Genomic DNA, 23773 nt, shown 5'->3' with positions numbered 1-23773 from the left:
TAAAAAAGAACTAGCACAGTGTTGTGTAGCTGGTAGCATTTACGTGTTAATAGGTAGGTACGGTTAATCTAGTACAGGTACGGTTGCCACGTAAACTTGATTGAGGAAGGTATTACAACTTTATATTTATTCGTGGCTTCCCTTTGTCAAAATGGTAAGTACAAGGGCGGGCAGACATATTCACATGTTTCTCTTAAATATCTTTCATTTGAAGAACTTTTTATGTTCCACGATAGCGGCAGGTGTTCTCCTAGCCTATCTTAGCCTAACTAATTTTAGCCTAACTTAGGCCGACCGGCCGACAGTACTACTAGACTACCACTAGTACTAGTTAGCCTTTGCTATCCCAAAACAATACATACAGGGTTCGGTCGATTGTGGAAAAACTTCTAAATTATTTAGAAGTTGGTCCACAATACACCGAAACGTAATATTAGATCAATTTAATACTACAGAAAGTGCGAGACCTAACGTAAGCTTGGAATTTGAGCCGTTCCAAATTCTAACCTAATTAGCTGACTTAGGCATTGTGACAGAAGTTAGTGATGACCGAACTGGTGATGTTTAAATGTTAGACTACTAACTAGTAGCCTGATCTTAATGTTAGTGGTTACATGTAGGGCTATAGTTAATAATGCTCTTCCAAGCTTGCTCATAGTTGTTAGCCCAGTCAACATCTGTCACTAGCCTATATGTTCTAGAAATGAGAATATTTAGGAGTAACCAAGGCTAGGTACCTTATATAATAGGCCTACATTCTTATCTCAGTTCTAGAACGCAAATTCTTTTGAAACATGTATCCGAAGTTCAAGTCAAACCAACCGTTTCAAGCACCTTAACTTGTGTTTTCTAAAACATGTTTTGCATTGGTAAAACTATACAAGCTGAGCCTGTATTAACAAGCGATACATGTAAAATACAGTTTTTCAGCAATCAGCTGTCACTGAGGGAAATGTTTAAATAATGTTTTCACAACTTGTGCCTTTTTTTACTTGGTATTATGCACCATATTTTCTTTGTATCCTGTGTTTTACTCATCAAAATCCTTTCCTTTCTATTTCTTTACAGCCATTAAGGTTGGATGTGAAGGTAAGTCTGAAAATCATTGCTCAAATTCTTAAACACTTTCTTTAGCTATGATTCTGAGACATTTTCCATGTTTTGACATTATAGTTTGAATTTTTAAAGTGTCTCTAGGTCTAAATGGTATTTTATTGAATTAAAACTGATGCCTATATAATTTGCATGTATTCCTTATAACATTGAACAGTGAATTAGCACAGGAGCAATATGCAGATTCTATGAATTTCCCATAAATTTAGATTTCTCAAGAAAAATAAGGCCAATTGTGTGTCACTTTATTCCCAATACTCTTGGCTTGCAACTTATTCTTTGAGGAGTTTAAACAGTTTTTCTTTTAAGATGCATCGCAAATACCAGGTGTGATGATGTAGTAGAACTTTTACAAATGTATTAACACCAAAGTTGAAAAATTATTTGTAAGCAGATTAAAAATTAATTTGCTTTCAACTAAAATTTAAGTTGTTTGATGTGAGTTGTGATACTGTTGATACCACTGAAAGACTTTCCTCTGACCTTTTCACATATTCTTATATCTTTATAGAGGAAGTTGTCAGCTCGTTCTGACAGAGTCAAGGGAGTGGACCTCCACCCATCGGAACCATGGATGTTGGTCAGTTTATATAATGGAAACTTACATGTCTGGAATTATGAATCACAGGTAATCAATTAAAGATACCCCGGTAAAATATCTCTTCTGCGTAACTTATGTCTGCCATATACCTGTAGTCTTGTTTATCTAATGTAATTATAGTGTGGCAGGGAATGATTTTATAAGAAGATTTGATTTTCTTATCTCTTCACAGAATAACATGTGAATGGTGGATTGGGCCGTTTTAGTTTCCTTCTACGTTTGCTCCATTAAGGTGTTCCCAAAGTATTCTAAAATATTCAGAAAATTAAGAGAAGGGTGACTAGATGAGTTGCAGGGTTCAGCAATTGTTGTTCTAAGGTTAAATGTGGTTGTGACCAGTTCTGGCCATTCCTTGACCTAAATCTAAATGTTACCATTTTTCTCTTTCTCAGACCTTGGTCAAGTCCTTTGAAGTATGTGATCTTCCTGTACGAGCTGCAAGATTTGTTGCTAGGAAGAATTGGGTCATCTCTGGATCAGTAAGTCCTCTCTGAATTAGCATATCTTCTGATATTGTGTATGTTAATTTGTAGTAGGAGGAAGGAAGAGGGGAGAAGGGATGGTCAATTTTTTGATGTGTCACATTTAGGTAGCTGATTTTGTTGCTACATATACAGTAAGTCACTGAAAAGTCTTAGACACAAAATATATTGTTTGTGTGTTTTATCACTAGTCTTCACTTTTGCAGAGTTACAACAAAATGTTTTTCCTTGGATGTGGCTTAATTGAACAGGGACTCAATGAAAAGGTTTTTTATTTTCATCAGGTAATTACGGTTACAATCAATAGCTCACTGCACCATTTCTGAATAAGTTTCTGAGTATTTCATTTGGAAATATATTATGATGACTTTCATCCAAACTCTCCTTAATTGCTCTCTTTAGGATGACATGGCCATTCGAGTATTTAATTACAATACGTTAGAGAGAGTCCATTCTTTTGAAGCCCATTCCGACTACATCAGGTCCATTGCAGTCCACCCTACACAGCCTTACATTCTTACAAGTAGTGGTGAGTCATCTTTTGTGATCGTGTGCATGGGGCGGGGGGGGGGGAGGTGATTGGGGTAAAGTGGTGGTGGGCAACTCTCACCAGTTTTTATTGAGTATCTTAGATACTGACTTTGAGTAGAGTTCCACCAGCACTACCACTGAGTACCACAAACACCAGATTTCCTCTTAGCACCAATGCGAATACCAAACACTGGCAGTTGGGCCACAGTTGCTTTTTTTCTTATTCACCATCCAAAATGCCAGCTATGTTCCCATATCTGTTATTAGCAAAAACTAGTTATCAAGTCTGCAATTAATTACAGCATCGCAGTATGTTTCTATGGTAACTTGTTTCATGATTCCAAACTTGCAATGTGGATGGATTAGTTTCAGGTCATTTCCCAGCAATACCAGAACAAACACTCATTAACACTGCTACGTATCGTCTGCAGTGCACTTAAGAAAATAAAATTGCTTTCTTCATTTCTTGTTTCTGAGAGAACTTGATTGCCTTGTCAAGTGGTGAATGTTGTTTCATGTTGTATGGTCTATGTCTTAATATTGAAGTTTGGCTAACTCCGAACATTTTGACAATTTTCAAGTAATGTTTTACACGTGTCTCATGTACTTTACAATTTGGAAGAATTTTTAACGAGAAGGGTTTGATCTGATTTCTTTTTCTCATATCAAATGCTCAATGAAATACAAACAAATTTCAAGTTGTAAATGTTTTTCTTTTTGTCCATAAATGTATTTTCAAATATGGTGAGTATTTTATCCGGGAGTAGAGTATCACTTTTCTTCTGTCCTTTTTCTCGATATGCAGATGACATGCTAATTAAGCTGTGGGACTGGGATAATAAATGGACTTGTGCGCAGGTGTTTGAAGGTCACTCCCATTACGTCATGCAGATCGTATTTAACCCAAAGGATAACAATACATTCGCCAGTGCTTCTTTGGATAGGTCTGTCAAGGTGAGAAAATTCCTCCCAGGCTACGATAGTAATGCATTCATCGACCGAGAACCAGCTGTTCCCTGGTCTCAATTATTAAGTATCAATATATGTCTGATAAAATAGCTCAATTCTGCACGTCTTCCAATTTCGTTCCTACCCTAACCTGCATACTGACAGGAATAATCGTGTATGTACAGCTACTTTTGTTCAATTCATATGGCTAGTTTTGACAGGAATATGAAGTGGATTTAATCAAAACATACGTGGTACAGAAATTCATTGAGATGCTGTCTCATTCAACTTGTATTGCTACGACAACACTAGAACAGACAGGTTCAGTTATGGCCATGAATGTATTTAAGTCACTATTCCAAACCATTAGAGACATACCCCAAGGTGTGTGGGTAAATTTTCAAAGTCGTGTGGCCACTTTAGCATATCTACCACTTTTTGGGGTCATTACAATGTAACACATAGAGACATATTCCAAGGTGTGTGGGTACATTTTCAAAGTCGTGTGGCTGTTTTAGCATATCTGCCACTTTTTTTGGGTCATAACAATGTAACACATCGAATCCCATCATTGTGACATTGTCCCATAGACAGTAGAAATGACATTATTTCTAAGCACAAAGTAATTAGACCTTTCAACCCACTCTCTCTTCTCCTGATCAGGTATGGCAGCTGGGTTCCGGTACCCCAAACTTCACCCTGGAAGGACACGAGAAGGGAGTAAACTGTGTGGATTACTACAGTGGAGGAGACAGGCCATATCTGGTATCCGGTGCAGACGACAGGCTCGTCAAGATATGGGATTACCAGGTAGGGGTCTCTATGTTCATGCTCGATTGGAGGAAATGGTTTGGCCTTGGAAGAGTGCTTGATAACGAAATGGCAAAAGTGATCATCTTTAGGGGTAGGGAACGGTGCTGGACCAACAATTGTTTAAGTCTTACTTTGGGGAGGGTGAGTTTGTGAAGGCTCGACAGTTTTTTTGCTCCACTCTTTTTGAGGACATATGATAAACATGACAGCCACTAAAACCCAAAAAAAGGACATATTGTTACTATCAACTTTTAAAACAAAAATTATTTACTTCCAGTTTGTTTCTTTGTTTTGTCTCTTCTCTTATTTTATGTTCTGTTTTTTTTTTCGTTCTTTTTTCATTTTCTCTTTTCTTCTTTTGTTTTCCCTTTCTTTTCTATCCTGTTTTCACTTTATATTTGTTGTTATCATGAATTTCTTAACCCAGACTGTGGAGTTGCAAGCTGCATAATATTTACTTCTTCAAAAGTGAATAAAAGTTAACCTATGGTTTAAAAGAAACAGCAGTTAAAATTTTATCAACCTTCTCTATTTTTGCTTCCTCCAGAACAAGACCTGCGTGCAGACTCTAGAGGGCCACGCCCAAAACATCTCCTGCGTTGGTTACCATCCAGAGCTTCCCATTATCATGACTGGTTCAGAAGATGGTAAGGCTTTCTGCAAACTTCAGTCATTTTTAAATCCCCTTACATCTATCTCTTTGTGTTCACCCTGCTCATTAACCTGTCTGTATTCTGTGCATATTTTTGTCCCTTTTGTTACTGTTACTTGTCATTTAGCCTCTGAAGAAGATCCTGCTAGGATCAAAATATCAGGCCAATTTACTTTTACATATTCTCTTACACATGCTCTCGTCAATAAGCAGTTTGCTAACAGCTTTATTTTATTTTGATTTGAAATCTTTGCTAGTAAACTTCTTGTTTTTCCTAATCTGTGTAAAGGTTGTTTCATTGAACTTTAAAATTGTTTGCCACACATAGACTTGAGCAGTGAATCTACTGTTCGTTTGTGGTATTGGTGCAAGAGTAGAAATTGTTGAATTATATTAGTTAGGGCAACCTAATATCAAGTTCGATCCTCGTATACAGGATTACATCATTCTCACTGCAGACGTAGATAAACAGATGCTAATTTGCATATAAGAGTCTGATCAAAAGTTGTAACTGTCAGTTGGTGAAACAATACAACTTGATTGTTTAATGTGAGTGCTGAGAAACATTTACCTACATTTAAATTAAGGAAATCAACCTAATTATTTATCAGATAGATGAGATGTCATAGGTAAACATTATCAAAGATTAATGCATTTTGTAAATTTTTAGGGTAATGTCTAAATTACTCCTCCTTCCATCGGTAGTACGAAACAATTGAGGAAAGTTTATTTGATAGTTTAATGAAGAAACAAACAGAGCCTACAGGATTCTTGTTTTGCTCCCTCTTAAAATATACATATATTTTTTAATGTTTCTTTTCTTTAGCAGTCTGCTTTAACCCTGAAGCTCTGTGGTAATTAATGCAAACTACCACTTCACATGCCATTTATTTTCTTCTTTTTCTGTCTTGATTTATCTCCTCATCAGGAACGGTTAGAATTTGGCACGCAAACACCTACCGACTGGAGACAACTCTGAATTATGGTTTGGAGAGAGTCTGGGGAATCGCTTCTCAGAAAGGCAGCAACAACGTCGCATTTGGCTACGATGAGGGCAGTATACTTATCAAAGTGAGTCCCCATTGGTAGTCCCACAAGTGGACATTAAACTGTTGATTGGGGAGGATTTCTTATGCAATGAGCAGCTGTTGTGCCTGTCTCATGTTGAGGTTTTGCAACAAACTTCACCCGAAGCAGACAGGCATTCCTGTGAACTCTTTCCCTAAGGAGAGAGGCACAGCCATCCTGAATTCCCCTTGCATGAACTCTGCACCCAAGCAGAGAGGTGTAACCGTTCCCATTTTCATCCCGTTAACTTTACCATAAGAAGACAGGCACAGCTATCCCTCATTCCTTCTGTGAACTTTGTGTCTAGAAAAAAGGCCTTTCCCATCCTGACTTCTCATCTGTGAAGTTTGCTTAAAGCAAAGAGGTGCAATCGTCTTGCTTCCATTCTGTGAACTCGGCCATAAGCAGACATGCACAGCCATTTCGACTTCCCTTCTGTGAACTCTCACCTAAGGAGAGCGGCACAGCCATCCCGAATTCCCCTTCCATGAACTCTGCACCCAAGCAGAGAGGCGCAACCTTTCCCAAACTCTGCCATAAGAAGACAGGCACAGCTATCCGACATTCCTTCTGGGAACTCTGTGTCTAGAAGAAAGGCCTTTCCCATCCTGACTCCCCATCTGTGAAGTTTGCTTAAAGCAGAGAGTCACATTCGTTCTCGCCTTCCCTTCCGTAAGCTCTGCCCGAATCAGTGATGTTCAACCGTCCCCGCTTCCTATCTGTGTACTCTGCCCTTAAAGCATACAGGCACAGTTATCCCCGCTTCCCTTCAGTATCTCACAATGTGACATATGCCATGTGGAAAAGAGCCAGCTGACCTCGAAGCTGGTCATTTTCGAGTTGTACGGACTTACTACAAAATGAGCTTTTGATATCTCTTACTTTATTTGTCGATATGATCACATGATCAAAGCCCTCTTGTCCTTTGCTCTTTCGGCAAAACATTGACGGAATAAATTAATCCGTTCTCTGTTTTTTATTCTTGAACAGCTCGGTAGAGAGGAGCCAGCAATGTCTATGGATTCAGGTGGTAAGATCATGTGGGCTAAACATTCTGAAATTCAACAGGCCAACCTTAAATCAATCACAGGTAAGAGGGTCTTGAGTTGTCGATCACATCAGTGTTTTTAGTAAAATTAATGCCTTCATCTTCCAGCTTTCATGTTTTTTTTTCTCATTTTTTTATACTCTCTTAGGGCCTTATGTTTCATTCTTTTACTTGTTAAGATTGTCCAAGGCCCTAATTTACAGTGGGAGAATGTAGTAACCAATTTAGCTTTAGTGGAACTGTATAGGAACTTGTTGTAAAAAATAAAATGTTGGCATAGTTTGAACCAAATTGGTATCCTCTGAATAGTTTTTTTACTGGTAGGTATGGGAACGTGGCCATCACCTTGGGTGGTTATCGTAACAGGGCATTGTGGTTTTATTAGAGCATTTAGTATTGGTTGTACCGGTACCGTGACCCATTCTTTGTTGTCTTCAGTACCCTGTTTAAAGGTCCTTAACCAAAACTACTACGTGCTGTGATAAAGTTGCATCATTGATGGTACAATTGATAGTAGTGTTTCTACCCCAATCATCTCTGTTATTAGTTGTTCCTTATATCTAACGGTTATAGTGGAGTTGTCACTAAATCTAGTTATTGTTGGTACTCAGGTAATAAAGTACTGGTTGAGTTTTGAACAAAACACTGTCCTTGGTTATACTCTTTACAGTGGTGGTGGTGCAGTCATCTCAGTTATGGATTGTACCCTGTTATTATTAGTCATTAGTTAGTTGTCACCAAATCTAATATTTGTGGTACTCAGGTTGAATTCAGAATGATTCCATTATTTTGTGGTACTTCTTAAAATAGTGGTGGTACTCCAATCCTCTCTTTTATTGGTGGTACCCAGTTACAAGGTCCCTGTAAGCACTGTGAACTAAAATTGAAATATTCCATAACTTATGTCCTTCCTTGTTATTGTTCCGTTATGGATTTTTTTTTTTTTTTTTTAATTTAATATTTTTTAAATATTTTCTTCACTCTTTCTACTTTCCATCCATCAAACCCTCTTGTATGATAACAGGGTCCTCTTTTGCATACTTTTCCATTTCTTTCCCGGTTTACAATCCTCTTTTTTTGCCCTCCAATCGAATTTCAGATATGGAAGTAAAGGATGGTGAGCGACTACCATTGGGCGTAAAAGACATGGGCAGCTGTGAAATATTCCCACAGACCATCTCTCACAACCCCAACGGAAGGTACGAAAATGTTTTCACAGATATAAACGAAGTTTTTAAAGTATACCCATCCAAAAGCTTGATGTATTTTAAAAACAAACAGGTGCATCTCTCCGTGCCTTTACATTTAGTACAAATTACTGCCTTTTGGGTCTCCCATTAGTTTCAAGACAGATGTTAATATACCTTAATCCCCTCCGCTCACTGTATGATCAATCAAGACCTGACTCAAAATGACAGTCGTTTCGTGGAAAATTTGTAGTTGTGAAGACTTAGACTTGACTGATCCCTGCACTCCGAGCGACTGATCACCGCACACAACGACTGTCTACTGTTAACGACTGGAGCTCGTTTAGATCACATGCAAATATAGAAATGTTTAAGAGTAATAATGTTGCAGAAAGTTGACAAAAAGAAGAGAAAATATCGTGTAATGACTGTTTAAAGTACATTTGTATTTGTGTTCCACAGCTTCCTGGTCAGTTTCTGTATTTCTGTCGTATGTTATGTTAGAACATTGTTTAATAATCACACACAATAATAACATCTATTTCATTTCTTGCAGGTTTGTGGTATGTTATGTTAGAACACTGTTAAATAATCACACACAATAATAACATCTTATACATTTCTTGCAGGTTTGTGGTATGTTATGTTAGAACACTGTTAAATAATCACACAGAATAATAACATCTTATACATTTATTGCAGGTTTGTCGTAGTCTGCGGTGATGGAGAGTACATAATCTATACCGCCATGGCCCTACGTAACAAAAGCTACGGATCGGCTCTGGAGTTTGTCTGGTCACATGACTCGTCGGAGTGAGTATTTCCTCATTTGCAACTTAACTGTTCCTTTTCTGACATTATTGTCATAGTTTCATACCTCATCTGCGATACAAACCGACTCCTACCGTGACCTTTTGTAATTCAGGTGCAAGTTACGATGAAAGACCTACCACGCCTGATGATCCAACCTCCACCCCATCAATCCCCATCTCCAAAGAACCATTAAATATGAAACAGACCCAGACCACTGCCGTCACCTTTTGTAGTAGAAGCATTTATGCTGTTGTGATGTTTGTGTTACAAAGTAGCATGTTGTGTCTTGCTAAATGAGTTGTTCCATGTATTGATGAACAAAACAGGAAGCATTTCTGAGCCAAGTGTTAAAGTTAATTATTTGCTTACCTTTGTGGAGGAGCATTAATGAGTTTCACCATGTACTCATGTAGTGTTCAATGAACATTTCTGAGTTGATTGTTAACACGAACTATTTGGTTACCTTTGTAATTGAAGTACTTATGCTTTTGTGACATTTGTGTTTCAAAGTAACCTCTTTTTCATGCTAAATGAGTGTTACTGTGTACTTATGTACTGAGCAATAAACATTTCTGAGGTAACATTGTTTGGTCACCTTTGTGGTAGATGCATTTATGCTGTTGTGATGTTTGTGTTACAAAATAGCATTTTGTTCCATACTCAAGAATTCTTGGGTGTATTGATGTATGAAACAATAGGCATTTAACAGCCAATTCTTTAATTCATTAATTATTTGGTTATTTACATCAGTTGGGTGAAAAAAATCTGATAAGCTTCAGCCATGTTTTGAACAACAAAACTTGATCAAAACATCGCAACTTTCAAATGTTTAAAAATGCCTGCTCCACTTCTTCGTTAGGTATGCTACAAGGGAGAGTAGTACCAGTGTGAAACTTTTCAAGAACTTCAAGGAGAGGAAGAATTTCAAACCGGACTTTGGCGCTGAGGGCATCTACGGGGGCTTCCTCCTCGGTATCAAGTCGAGCAGCGGGCTAGCCTTCTACGACTGGGAGAACACGGAACTGATCAGAAGAATAGAAATCATGCCCAAAAATGTAAGTCTTGACGGCTGATTGGTTGAAAAAAAATCTCAGATTGGAAAATGATTAAATATTTAAATAACAAATCATTGGACTTGAGGAATGAGGAAAAAGTACATGACCCCAAAAGTTTGTTAAGTTTGTTAAAAGCAAAATTCCTTTAAAAAAGCACATTTGTTTGTCAGTTTGGTTATGTTTTTGTATTTCTATATAGTTATTATGTTACTGTTATAAGTGACTGTTTATTGAGGGGAAGGAAATGAAAAGGTTATGCCATTGGTTGGAAACCTCTTCTGTGTGAGAGGAGTACTCGTTATCTTTTTTTTATGTGAGGCCAGGAAGTTGAACAGAAGCTGGGGCTTGGAGAAAAGAAATTTGGCCCACTTGACAAGATCAATTTCAATATCTGCGATCATTCATCCAGACATGTTAAAATACAATATGGTATTTGTTTCTTTGTTGTTAAGAACAAGTTTGCTATAGAAATTGTAGATATTCCGTTAGAAAGAAAGGATACCACGTACGGAAGATCGTAAGTTGTAGGGTGCTAGTTATGGATTGCTATAGTCAAACTGGAGTAAAAATTATACAATTTTTGAGGAAAGAATAGGTTTACAACCCTGAGGACCTAACCTGCCCTAACCTAACCTAACCAATATAAGGAAAAGGAGTATCACATGTGATGAGTGACATAAAACTATCTGTTGATTCTTGTTTTTGTAGGTATTTTGGGCAGATACCGGCGAGCTGGTCTGTATCGCCACTGAGGAGTCTTTCTTCATTCTGAAATACAACCCAGAGGCGATCGCCAAGGCACAGGAGAACAACGAAGGCATCACAGAGGATGGAATCGAGGATGCGTTTGAGGTAAAGAGAATATCTAAGTTATTGTCATCTGCTAGTGTTGGACACTGTGACAAAACTGTGACACTGTGACAAAAGTGTTTGACACTGACAAAACTCACGAAAATCCAGGAGTGCAAAACATATTGTCATTGAGAGAATGTCACAACAAAAGGCTTAAATATCTCCATAAAATCTGTTCCTTCTCAAGACAAAATACCACCAGTACAATTCTAGGGAGGAAGTCTAATGAAAATATGTCTGTTGCTAAGCTCTGGGCTAAAAGCATGTTATTGTCATTCCACCATTCTGGGTGAGAAGGGATACTTCATTTGCGCAAGGATTCTCGATAGGTGGCAGAATAGCCAAATCCAGGCCCCGAAAGGCTTCAATCCGGCCTGTGAGATAATTGGCCTACAAATCTTGAACTATTCGAATATAATAAATACCATATATTAAAGTGCTGTAATCATGAAATAAGACATGCTCAAGAGCACTGTACAAAAGAACCAATACCTGGAGTTTAAAATTACCAAACTTAAGAAAACCTAAAAGTAATAACAACAGCAATAAAAGTAAAAAATGATATAAGACAGGGATATAAACCACAATAAAGAACATAAAAATATAAATATACATAAAAATGGGCACAGTAATGTGAATAAAACAACGAATAAAACTAATGCCCATACTCAAGGCTAAAAAGATAAGTTTTCAAATGCTTCTTAAAAGTGTCAATAGATGTGACATTTCTGAAGTGATGAGGGAGAGAATTCCAGAGAGAGAATATGCGGACCCTTTAGGCCTTGTCCTTGAGCACCGTACAAGTCTTCTGTACCCTGTAGATTGATCAATCTAGGTACAGTGAGATTTGGATTCGGTCTTTCCATATGCTCCCGACCATGGTCTGGTTCTGTGGTAGAAAATTAATTAAACCCCCCCCCCTGTCCTTGTTTATATAGATATGCACTTCAGTTGTGTGACCTAGGTTAAGCTAGTTCTAAATCATCAATGTTATTCCTTCACCCATCCTTATGCAATAAGAGGTGGGAGGGTGGGGGGGGGAAGGGGATAGTTCAATTTCTTGAGATTACTTGAGCAAGTAGAACACATTGCTTGGTGTGAATCTTCTTATCCCATTTAGGTCTAATTGTATGGATATATCCTATAGGAGGTGCATATCCATGAACAGAAGAACACACTCCCTACGCATATATACTTCACAAACAAGAACATTTTCTGTGGATATTTCCTAGCGAGGCTGTTCTTGTTGTTTTTTTTTCTCAGGTTGTAGGAGAAATAGATGAAATTGTTAAGACCGGTCTGTGGGTCGGAGACTGTTTCATTTACACCAACTCGGTCAACCGGCTGAATTACTACGTCGGGGGAGAGATCGTCACTATCTCTCATCTAGACAGGTGAGCGGTAAACTATCTTACTGATAGAGGGCAGTGTTTAGAGGATTAGAGATACGACCGAAGCGTCACCGACACTAGGGACTAAGCTCCCTGTCCTGAGTTGTGCCGTAGAATTTTTGACATATCGTCACGCTACGACAGTTTGAAATTTCAATTAAATGACTTTGAAGTCTTTTAATAAACTAGAAACAGTTTTTTGCTTCTCTGTGCTGTATGCATTGTACCAGTGGGTTTGACCCATTTGAGTAAGAAATATTTATCTCTATACACAAAGAAACTGGATGACAAACAATTGCATGATTTGGATCATCTTCTTGCTAGACCAATTCCAAATTTTGAAAAGAAATCTAATATGGAGCCTTCCTTTATGAGGAGAGGGATAGTGATGGGGAGGAGGAGGAGGAGGAGGAGGAGGAGGAGGAGGAGGAGGAGGAGGAGGGAGAAATTGCATACATGGTTGGTTTATGACCTAAGGTTGCATTGCTGTTCTCTTGACCATGTGACCAATATTGAAATAGAAAAAGACAGTACAATTTCAACTGTGACAGTTTGGTTAGTTGTCAGACCCATCGTCTCAACCCATCGTATAAAACAAATTGCTTCTGAAGGGAAGAAACATAGGCCTGCCACAAATTGTAGTAGCAAATTTAAAAAAGCAGGCTTATCTAGTCGAGGGCCCTCAGCTCAAAGACTGTCAGGCGTTATCCTCTACCAGCTTCTTATCATCATCTTGTAATTGCGGATAATCAATAGGATACACACGTTTTACATAAACAAGAGAGGAACAATTTCGATATATTCACGTTGCATAGTTTTAACTTTCTCTCGGGTCAAGGGTGGTTTGGAACACCTGGATCGTTACAATAATACCCGTAGTCTGAAACAAAAGAGTCTGGCTCGAAAACAGCTAGACTTTCTTCAGTTGGTAATGAAAGCAGCAAATGTCCTTCAAATTGGTCACTCCCTCTAGTAATGATTTCTAGGGGGGGAAAAACAGCATCTTGTAAAAAAAAAATCTTGATCATTTGATCTCATTTCTGCAGTAAAAGACATTCATTTGATTTGCTATGAGGCTCTCTGTCTTTCAAAAGCTTAACAGTTTTGAATGATCAGAGACATTATTAGCTAAAACAGAATTCAAAGCAGTGACCTGAAGTATAAGAATTGATTGTAATTTCCCAGTCAGTTTGTGTGTACAATTTTGCTAATAATAGCTAAATTAAGGAATTGATGGAAATTTTTTACTATGTTTACTGTAATAGTGTGCTTTTTCTTTACAAAGAATTTTGAAGACAATAGATTTAATTAGGAAAGCAAGGTTTGTGGTGATCAATTTTCTAATGTTTTGATTTTACTAGGGTTATGTACATCCTGGGGTACATCGCCAAGGACGATAGGTTGTACCTGGGCGACAAGGAACTCAACGTGATCAGCTACTCCCTACTCCTCTCGGTGCTGGAGTATCAAACCGCAGTGATGAGGAGGGATTTTGAAACGGCTGATAAAGTCTTACCTACAGTACCCAGGGACCAGAGGACAAGGGTGGCCCACTTCCTGGAGAAACAGGTGATTTATAAAGTCTTGGAGGGAAAAGATTAGGCAGATTAAATAGATTGACTGGAGGCAGATGACTTGTATGTGTAACAAGTAACCAGGATACTTTTCAGTTGTAGTTGAAACCACTCAATCTCATAATATTATTGCCAAAGTTTCTCTTTATGAATTTCTTTGTGATTTCATTCACCTTCCTTCCCATTCCTCTTATTTTTCCTCCCCCCCCCCCTTCTTTGCCCAGTTCCCCTCCCCTTCCACAACTCAATAAACTATAAAGATAATATTTGTTTGTAGGATTGACATAACAAAAGATATTCTCGTTAATAGCATGCAAGTTAAGTTCTGTACTTCATGAAACCACCCATCAGCATTAAGCTTAGGCCTACAGTACTTTCACAGTAGATGAACCTAGCCCAAGCGGCATCATGATGCTGTGGTGGACATTAATTGTTACAACTAATTGCAGCTTATTGATGACAATGAAACACTTCATAGCCAATGAAGGAAGCGTTGTAAACTTGGGTGGAGCTAGGCAAAGTGAATTAGCAACTGCCAGTGAAGACTTATGAATAGCTAAAGGAAGGAGAAAGGGTACATAGGAGGAGGGGAAGGGGATGGAAGAGAAGGAAGAAATAAGAAAAGGGTATTTGAATGATTTTGATATTTACACATTCATTATTCTTTACCAAATGATACAATGGTATAATTTGAAGTTAAATTTGAAATGTGAAACTCAGTTTCATTGTCTTTACTCTAAAATGAGTTTGGCAGGGAGGATTTCATTTCAATGTTCCTGCTTGTTTTACAGGGCTTCAAATCTCAAGCTTTAGCTGTGTCATGTGACCCAGAGCATAAATTTGAACTAGCCATTCAGCTGGGTGAACTAAAATCAGCCTACCAGCTGGCACAAGAGAATGAGGTAAGAAGCAACCTATTTTAAACTTTAAAAACAACTTTGCAATATTCCGCTACAATATTTGCCTTTTTTGTTATTTCTGTTTCGTGTTATGTTTTTAATGATATTGGGATCTTGTCATGTTCTTCCTAAACGTATCTCTGCTTTTTTCCTTGAAGTAGAGGTTGAGCATTGGACTTTCAGAAACAGAATTCTGAGGTTTTATTGCTAAAACAAAATGGGGTATTTTGTTTGAGTACCCTTCAAGTTATTGTAAACTAAAAATTCTACATTCCTGACTTTTACGCTTTGTAGACAAGCTGATTATTATAAAAAAGTAATTTTCACTCTACTAGAATCAAGATATACCAGATAAACATTTTTCTTCATTATGATCCCATGTTTGTTATTTTTAGTGTGTGTGGGGAGGAGGAGGAGGAGGATGGGGGTGTTCATCATAGAATATCCGTTGTACATTTATCTTTCCTGCCATTCCTTGTAAGTTTTATATATTCTAATTTGTCCTTGAGTCATTGCAAACAGTGATTCCCTCGTCATTTTATCTTTCTGATTTCCATTTTGCCTTTGTTATTAAATCAGTCTGAAGCCAAGTGGAAGCAGCTTGCTGATATGGCAACGAACAAGTGTGAGTTCAGGATGGCACAAGAGTGTTTGCACAAGGCTCATGACTTTGGAGGACTACTCCTATTGGCCAGCTGTTCGGGAGATATGGACATGGTTTCCAAGTTAGCAGACAACGCTGCCACCTCAGAGAAGAACAACATTGCCTTCATGGCATTTTTCCTCCAGGGAAAGTGAGTCAGAAATGAGTTTTGATTGTCATTTTGTGAAAGTTTAAAATATCTAAACATATATACAGAAAGCTTTACTTTGTCTTGAGCACCATTGTATGTATGTTTTTATGTACTTATTTATGTATGTTTTTATGTATATATGTATGTATGTATATGCATAGGTATGTATGTTCATGTTTTTAATTATATACAGCTATGTGCATGTTTTTATGTATTCAATGGGTGCCTGTAGACTAGTGATGGGAACGGTCCAAAACTTTGCTCCTGAGTACTGTTTGCTAATTTCGGTCTGTCCCTGGATACCGGTTCATTTACACATTCAACCTAAAACCCAACTCGGCCTATACTAAAGGGCAATTAATAAGCCTAATGTCACTATGTATATAAAGGCTATGCAGGCCTTCAGTCACGTAATGGTAAGACTGTAAACAACTGTTTGTTTAACCTGTGAACTGGTATATACGGCAAGGCTGCATATTATATTTTCTACTTATATGTTATTAAAATTACTTTTGAAAATGAACACATGCAATTGTTTCTCCCCTGTTAATTGATATGAAAAATATGAAAAAGTTTTGTAACTTACAAGTGTGCAACTCTACGCTTTTCCAGCCTAACAGTGCAATGCCCCATTGAACAAATTACTCGTGAAAATGTGCTTTGCATGATTGAAAATTTCCTTAAAGCATTTGTTGGGGTATATTTGCATAAACGCTAAAGTAATTAATGGGAGACAGTTAACAGTATATTTTGCAACCAACCTTTCTTTCAAGAAAGTTACGGCACTTATGTGGCACAGCAATATCATACTTGTGCTAGGCCTATCCAACCTGTTCTTTGATTGATGTGCACTAAGGTTAGCGCTCCGTCAAGTCCCTGCTACTAATAAATTAGTTGGAAAATCCGTAGAAACTACATCAATCAACCCTTATTGTTAAATGGTTATGTCCGGTGTGTAATTACCGACACTCAGGTGTTGCTTGATTCTTTCAAGTATGGAAAAGTTCATCTTTTGTGGGACTGTTCCACTAAATTCAACATGGGGGTGGTTAACTTATGAGCTGCCCAAGAGTACAAAGGTCAAGTTATGTTGCATAGAAAGTGTGCAAATATGCAATGCGGAGAGATTGCTTAGGCTATACAGTACAGTGTGCACTTGTAAAAAGTAACAAATGCAGTTGATCAAAACTTTCTTGGGGGGAAGAGTAACAAATTTTCACCAAACTTTATACTTCAGAAAAAAACATCAAAATAGAAGGGAATATCACCAGAAGATGAAATTAAGGAAATATGCTCATGAATCTTTTCCTCCCTTTCATTAATTCAAATAAAAATGTATTAAACTGAAAAAGGAGAACGATCTTAGTCAGTTTTACAACTTTTCGGACCGAGTAGGGACAGCTTGGACAGGGTAGTAATTTTATTAGGTCGGTCCCCCGGGTACCTGTTCCCATCACTAATGTAAAGATATGAAATACTATAATATTTTATCTTGCAGACCAAACGATTGCCTAGAACTCTTGTGTAAGTCTGGGCGTTTTCCTGAGGCTGCATTTTTCGCCAGGACCTACTTGCCTAGCAGAGTTTCAGAGTGAGTCTTTTTTTTTTTCGTTCTATTATTTTGAATAAATGATTCTTATGCAGTGTACCAATTTTGAGTGTTCAGGAATTGATGTCATGGGGCATTATGGGTAACTTGGTTAGGGGGTATATTTCTGACTTTTTTGTCCTTGAAAATTGTTCCACTCAAGAGCATCTGACTTGCTCACCTGTTCACTTTCCATTTAAGGCTGCCAAAAATAGAAATACAAGATTTGCACAAAGCCTTCCTGAAAAAGCCTTCTTTATGAAATTGGCTTTCTTTAGATCTTGGATTTCACAACAAAACATCAACTGTCTCATTCATTATAATGGAATAATAAACAGAAGAGATCTCACTGCTCTTCATAAGGTGTCTTAGGTTGGCAGTAGGTATTCTTAAAATTTTTACTTCAAATGCATAATCCGACTTATTCAAAGACCATGTTTAGTTTTTCTTCTCTTTTCTTGTCCTACTTGTTTTTAACCTTTCAAGGTTTTCTCTCCCTGGTTTCTTTTTATAGTAATTATGGTAAAAACATGTGATTATCCTCCACTCATTAATTTAACCATCTTTCTGTTGCCATGGAAATAGTTGTCATGGTAGCAGCAGATCTAGTAGTTGCATTAGCTTTATTACATTGTGTTGTGATAAGTCTTCCTCCTCTTCCAATTTAAGGCGTGCCTTGTCAGGCGCGTAGCCCGGGGGGGGGAGCGAAGGGGGCGACCGCCCCCCCACTTGAGCATATTTTTTGGGTATGTTTTTATGATATCCCTAGTAATTTCAAAATAGAAAATGCTTAGATGCAACTTACAAGGCCTGGGAAGTACCATTTCCAGCGATCTAGGAGGCATTTTCGCCCAAAATTTTCTTGTATGCTTCGCGCCAACTTATGGTGGCGCCACGCTTAGATAGTTTGCAGAGCCATATATACGGCTCTGATAGATTGCCTACAGACTCCCCCCTCCCTTGGCAAATTTCTGGCTATGCGCCTGTGCCTCGTCATTTGTCCTCCCCTAAATGTATGTCGGTGGGTCCTTGGGAGACAAATTTTGGCATTGCTTCAAAACTGGAATCACTTTTATAAAGAAATTTTTTTGGAATCCTCAGTTGTGCACTCTTTCCTAACATTTTGCCTCTCCCACTACAACCTTTAGGAACAAAAGGCAGCTCCACATTCCTTTGCATATTCACTTTTTTCACAAGAGGCTGTTATGTCCAATCTATCAGCCTTTGATGACATATGGCTCATTATTCATGGAGCTGCCTTGTCACTGACCTGGACACTCCCCCGTTTTTAGTATCAAGGTTTTGATGGAAAAAAAAACTGTGATACTTCTTTTCTTGTAATCGTAGTTGCTTGATAACCTTCTTCTTTCTTTTTGTTTGCGATATAAGGTTGACTCAAAGATATAACACAAGATCGAGTCTTTTGTCTACGTCTTTTGTCTTCAATTTTAGAGTCGTCCAAGGATGGAAGGAAAGTCTTGGCCAAACAAACAAGAAAGCAGCGGAGGCCTTGGCCGACCCGACGCAGTACGAGAACCTGTTTGTGGGACTGAAAGAGGCTAGCAAAGCAGAAGACTTTGTGAAGACAGGCAAAGTTTACCCAGCCTCTGCTTATCCTACCGTACCCGTGAGTTCTACTGTTTGTTCACCACATTGCCCGGGGGGAGGGGGGTGTGTTTGTCTTTGGACCAATATACAGATGCCTGTTTTACCGACGTACGCATCTACGTGGACTTGGAGAGTGAGGTTTATGAAACTTACAGAGAGTAAACTATATGTAAATTATATGTAAACTATATGTAAATTATATGTAAACTATATGTAAATTATATGTCATGATCCCATGATAGATAGAAGAAAGTTCTTATAAAAATCTATTGCAAAACCAAATACGGTATAGGGAAGCTAGGAGGTTGATGTTTTCGATTCCTAGCAGGATCTTCTTCTTGTATGCAGACTGAAAAGAAACCTGCAAAGTCAGTTAAATTAGATGATTGTAACAACACCGAAAAGGAGCCGTAGATGAATGGAGATACAAGGGCTGCCAGAAATACATATTTTCTTTTTGTTTCCTCTCTTTCATCAGAGTAACACTGAGAGAAATGTCCTAGAGGAGATGGCGGCAGCAATCAATGGTGGTGGATTCACACCTGTAAGTCTGCTTCCTGTTATTTACTGAAAATTCCCCTTCTGATGGTTGTTGGGCTGCCCTCACAAACCCACTGGTCCTTCTGAGGGTTAAAGCTTTCCCCTAAAAAACCCACTGAACCCCTTCCTCCCCCCCCACCCCAATACATTCCAATTGGGAGTTTTGTTTCAGAGGTGATTACATGGACAACAAGGAGATCATGATTGATCGATTGATTGTTTAGTTGCCCAGTCCCCCAGGTAGATTTTCAGAATAAGTGTCCTTATTGGGTGAAACATGCAAATTTGGAATGGAAAATTGGATGAAAAAGATGCTAGATTCCACAAGAAAATCTAGATTCAACAACAGGTCTAGATTCAACAACAAAATTAGATTCAACAACAAAGCTAGATTCAACAACAAATTTAGATTCAACAACAAAATTTAGGTTTAACAACAAATCCAGCATGGAAAGTAAGCCACATACCACACACAGATAGATTGCTGCAAGTTTCAAAGAGCAACAATTTTTCACTACAATTCAACGATTTAAGAGGTGTTGATGCCCTGTATTCTATTTAGGTTACTTATCTTATAAGGAAGAGGGACAGAGGGGGTGGGGAGTGAGGGGGATGATGAAGGGAGAGATGGTAGAATATACTGGCCAGCAGTTACTTGTTTCTGTTTTACTCATGTTTTATCCTCTAAATTTAAAATGGATTGTCTCTAAATCATTTCGTGAACAGTGAAACAGATCTGTTTATTTCTGAAGGCTACAAAGTCGATAATTCAAAGTATAAACATTCTCCCATCGCACCTACCAGGTTGGATATTCTCTTAGTTCTCTTCCCTTTGGCATATTCAGACATGATATGTTACAGTAGGGAGGGACGGAGGTAACAGATTACTGTAGCAGACACGTGTTTTAAGTATTTTAGTCTGTACTCTACACTTCTACAACTGCTGCAATCAGTATCTGATGTAGAGGTGCAGATCAAATGTTTTCCTGCAAAGAAAAGTGGTGATAGTGAGATAAAAATTTTCCTTTTGCTTCCTTGCGTCAACAAACTGGTTATTGTCTTTACCCTCCCCCCCCCTTCACCCCTCCACAGCTGAGGAGTAGGTGTTTGCAGATCATTTACATAATATCTCCTTTTGTCTGCAATTAGGTTGAATGGGGGAGGGGAGGGGAAGGGCAGATGGGCTAAGGCAGATGGGCTAACAGAATGTTGAAGAAAGTATCTCAAAGCAATTATGTTTGAATTTGAGGTCAAAAAGTAATGCTTGTTATGGGACACAAGTATACAATGTTCTCCCTCACCTACAAGATGGCTATAACCCTTGTTCTCCACTCTCACCCACTCTCTCACTTTCCCTAATTCTTGCCAAGGAGCATGGGTGTTCGATAATAATATAATTTGATTTTATTTCCTCTTTTTCCATTTCTGTCTGTTACAGACACAGAGCGCGGCGGAAACACCAGCCGATGCCGCTGAGGATACTAAAGAACCAAAACAAGAGCAACAGCCCGAAGACGATTTAGATTTAGATTTTGATGATTTGGATATTAACGACGACATCGACACCAGCGGTGTAAATTTAGACGACGATGACGAGGAAGACTTACTAGGCGAATAGCTTTTATGAAGCAAAAGAGAATGAATGATATTTGGAACTTGTAAAACCTTAAATATTAAAACCGAATGTTTATGACTGTCCCGATGCTGGTTGGGGACACCTTTGGTTTTCAAGTGTAGTAGTTGTGGGCAGCAAGCATATAACAGTTGTGACTCATAGCTGACTGTAGACCTATATCTTACCGTACAGCTCTTCTGGTCTCTCAGCTTGCGAGATGGTTGAATGACCCAAAGAGATTATTACTTGGTGTAAGTCTTATGTTTATCGATGGTCCAAGAATTAACTTTCACCTATGTAGTGTGAAATGTAATGATAGGTCAACAGCCTTTAGGTCGGCAGCAACAACAGAACTATAGTACAATCGTCCAGGCTGAGTTTGTCATATTGTCATCTTTTGCATGACTCAGTTAACCTTATGACCTTTGACATTTAAGGTAGCTATATTGTTTTCATGTCAGACACTAAGTACAAGTTCCACCTGCGATAGAATAACAAACAAAAGTCCATGAAAACATAGAAATGTTTGTGTTTAAGAATATCTTGTTTGACGTCCTATCAGAGTGATGAAAGCTTAGTCCCTTTGGCAGAATATTCAATTTTGTTTGGTAATTTTGACATTTTAATATTTGAGTCATGAAAACTCATAAAAGAAAAACACAACGGATAAGATCAAATGTACATTAAGTAATTTAGTTGATATTGTACAACATTATGACCTTAGAAATGTTTTTCTTTTTTCATTCTCTAACTATATGACACTTTTTAATCAATTCCTGCTGTTTGCTGAACCAGGATATTGGAGACTATTTTATTAGCTCTTAAAAATAGTATTTGCCAGCCAATTTCATCACAATCATATTGTTAATTACAAGACAAGCCAAGCCAGTTCCGATGTAGACTAACCAATGGCTTAGCTGGATCATATGGCATGTAAACTTGATTTGGCAAGTGAAAAATGGAAGCTAAAACATTTTTATGAAAGGTAATTTTGATATACAATTTCTTGGAGATTACAGGATATTTGGCAGTCTTTTTTTGGAGAGAAAGCCTTCTGCTCGCTTTACACAATTGGATTCTGGTTTTTACTATCTCATACTGATAATAAAATTGCACTTTTTGGTCTCCACCTCTAATGTCGATAAATCAAGCCAGATAAAAAAAAAAAAAATATTATCATCATCATTACTTCAGTTTATAGCTGAGGGTGCAAAAACTGACAGCATATCGTAAGACAAATCACAGGATAGGTAAATCTTTGATAAAGCCTGAAAAACGCTGATCTACTAGCACATCACGATCTCTGAAAAACGGAGAGGAATTTTCTGATATCACTTTCCTTCCTCCTCCCCCCCCCTCCCTTCCCCCGCAAAAGAGAAATGTTTTGACATTTTTCTGTTGCTGGTTGTCACGATTTAATCAAGTCTGACATGGTTTGATCTAGTGCTGTCACAGTATAATGGATGGCTTTTTGGTTCTGTCATATTTTGTTGCCAAGAGAGTCACTGTACTATATGCATGAATGTTAGGTTCTGGATATAGTGCGCAAACTCTACCAAAAACGAGCTCTTACACCCATGTGTTTGTGTTCAGTATTGACTTCACTTGTAGTAGTGAAGTGTACATATAACACATATAACAGTGAAGTGTACATATAGTTTACATATAACACATATAGTACACCGTGCAGGGGCAGATCCAGGATTTTTAGAAATGATGGGATCTGGCGCTAGGTTCATCGGATCTCATGTAGGGTTGCGGGGCGTGTGGGGTCCGACGAACCGCCAGAATAAAATCGAAATTCTTATATGTGAAACGGTGCAATTCTATGGTATGTTTTGGCTGTAATAAGGTTTACACACACACGGCTGTGCTAATAATTAATTTTTAACTTTTTGTGTGGGGTGGGGGTAATGAGAGGTGGGGGTGGGAAGTGTACATCCCCTCCCCCTCCAATTAGGGGTAATTGGATCCATGCCTGTTGAGTATTCAGTATTGACTTATCCAAGTACAGTGTTAAGTACCAAATGCACTACAGTATTTAAATTTGAAAATTACGAAAAGAGCAAAATAGGCAGAAGGGAGAGAGAGAGAGAGATGAAAAAGATGAATTAGTTATACTTCTGGACAATTTTGAATAATAGGACTGGAAATGTTCTTTTGTCATATTTATTTTATGTTTTTGTTTTTTGTACAACTTAACCGGGCCTTCTATTACTATTACAGCTCTTTGCCAATCTTATCTTTCCACTTTCTTCTCTTCAATCTGGGTTTTTCTTCTGTTTTTTTCCTGTTCATCTTTTAGATTATTGACATATAGTATTAAGGATGTTTATAACATTATTATCATGTGTAAAGGATGCTCTTCTGTCATGCCCCTGAATAATGTGGCTTTGTTCCTTTTCATTGGCAGGGGGAAGGGGAGGGGGGCGGGATGGACAGTGGAGGGAACTTTGAGAAAATAAGTGGTACACTAAGCATCTGAACTTCTAGGTGTCTGGAATTTATTGATACTTTATTGAATATCTTGATGGAGTCAATTATGAATGTACTGTATTAATATATTAATATAGTTGCACAGAATATGTCTGAGCCTTTAAA

General features: G+C 38.1%; 1 protein-coding gene across 1 annotated transcript; it reads left to right on the top strand.

Annotated features, from left to right (window-relative positions):
- Positions 1-10: 10 nt before the first annotated feature.
- Positions 11-23773, top strand: LOC139975967 (coatomer subunit beta'-like). Its single transcript, XM_071984286.1, has 22 exons — positions 11-154; positions 1069-1089; positions 1625-1741; positions 2107-2193; positions 2599-2725; positions 3533-3681; positions 4339-4485; positions 5036-5135; positions 6069-6211; positions 7199-7298; positions 8356-8455; positions 9146-9256; positions 10116-10311; positions 11020-11163; positions 12427-12557; positions 13916-14123; positions 14920-15030; positions 15607-15821; positions 17320-17412; positions 18862-19036; positions 19496-19561; positions 20996-23773. Exons 1-22 carry the CDS (start codon positions 152-154, stop codon positions 21173-21175), a joined length of 2724 nt encoding a protein of 907 aa, XP_071840387.1. The 5' UTR covers positions 11-151; the 3' UTR covers positions 21176-23773.

Source organism: Apostichopus japonicus, chromosome 11 (genome assembly GCF_037975245.1).
Source record: "Apostichopus japonicus isolate 1M-3 chromosome 11, ASM3797524v1, whole genome shotgun sequence".
NCBI lineage: Eukaryota > Metazoa > Echinodermata > Holothuroidea > Aspidochirotida > Stichopodidae > Apostichopus > Apostichopus japonicus.
This window is presented reverse-complemented; position numbering and strand designations above follow the sequence as displayed.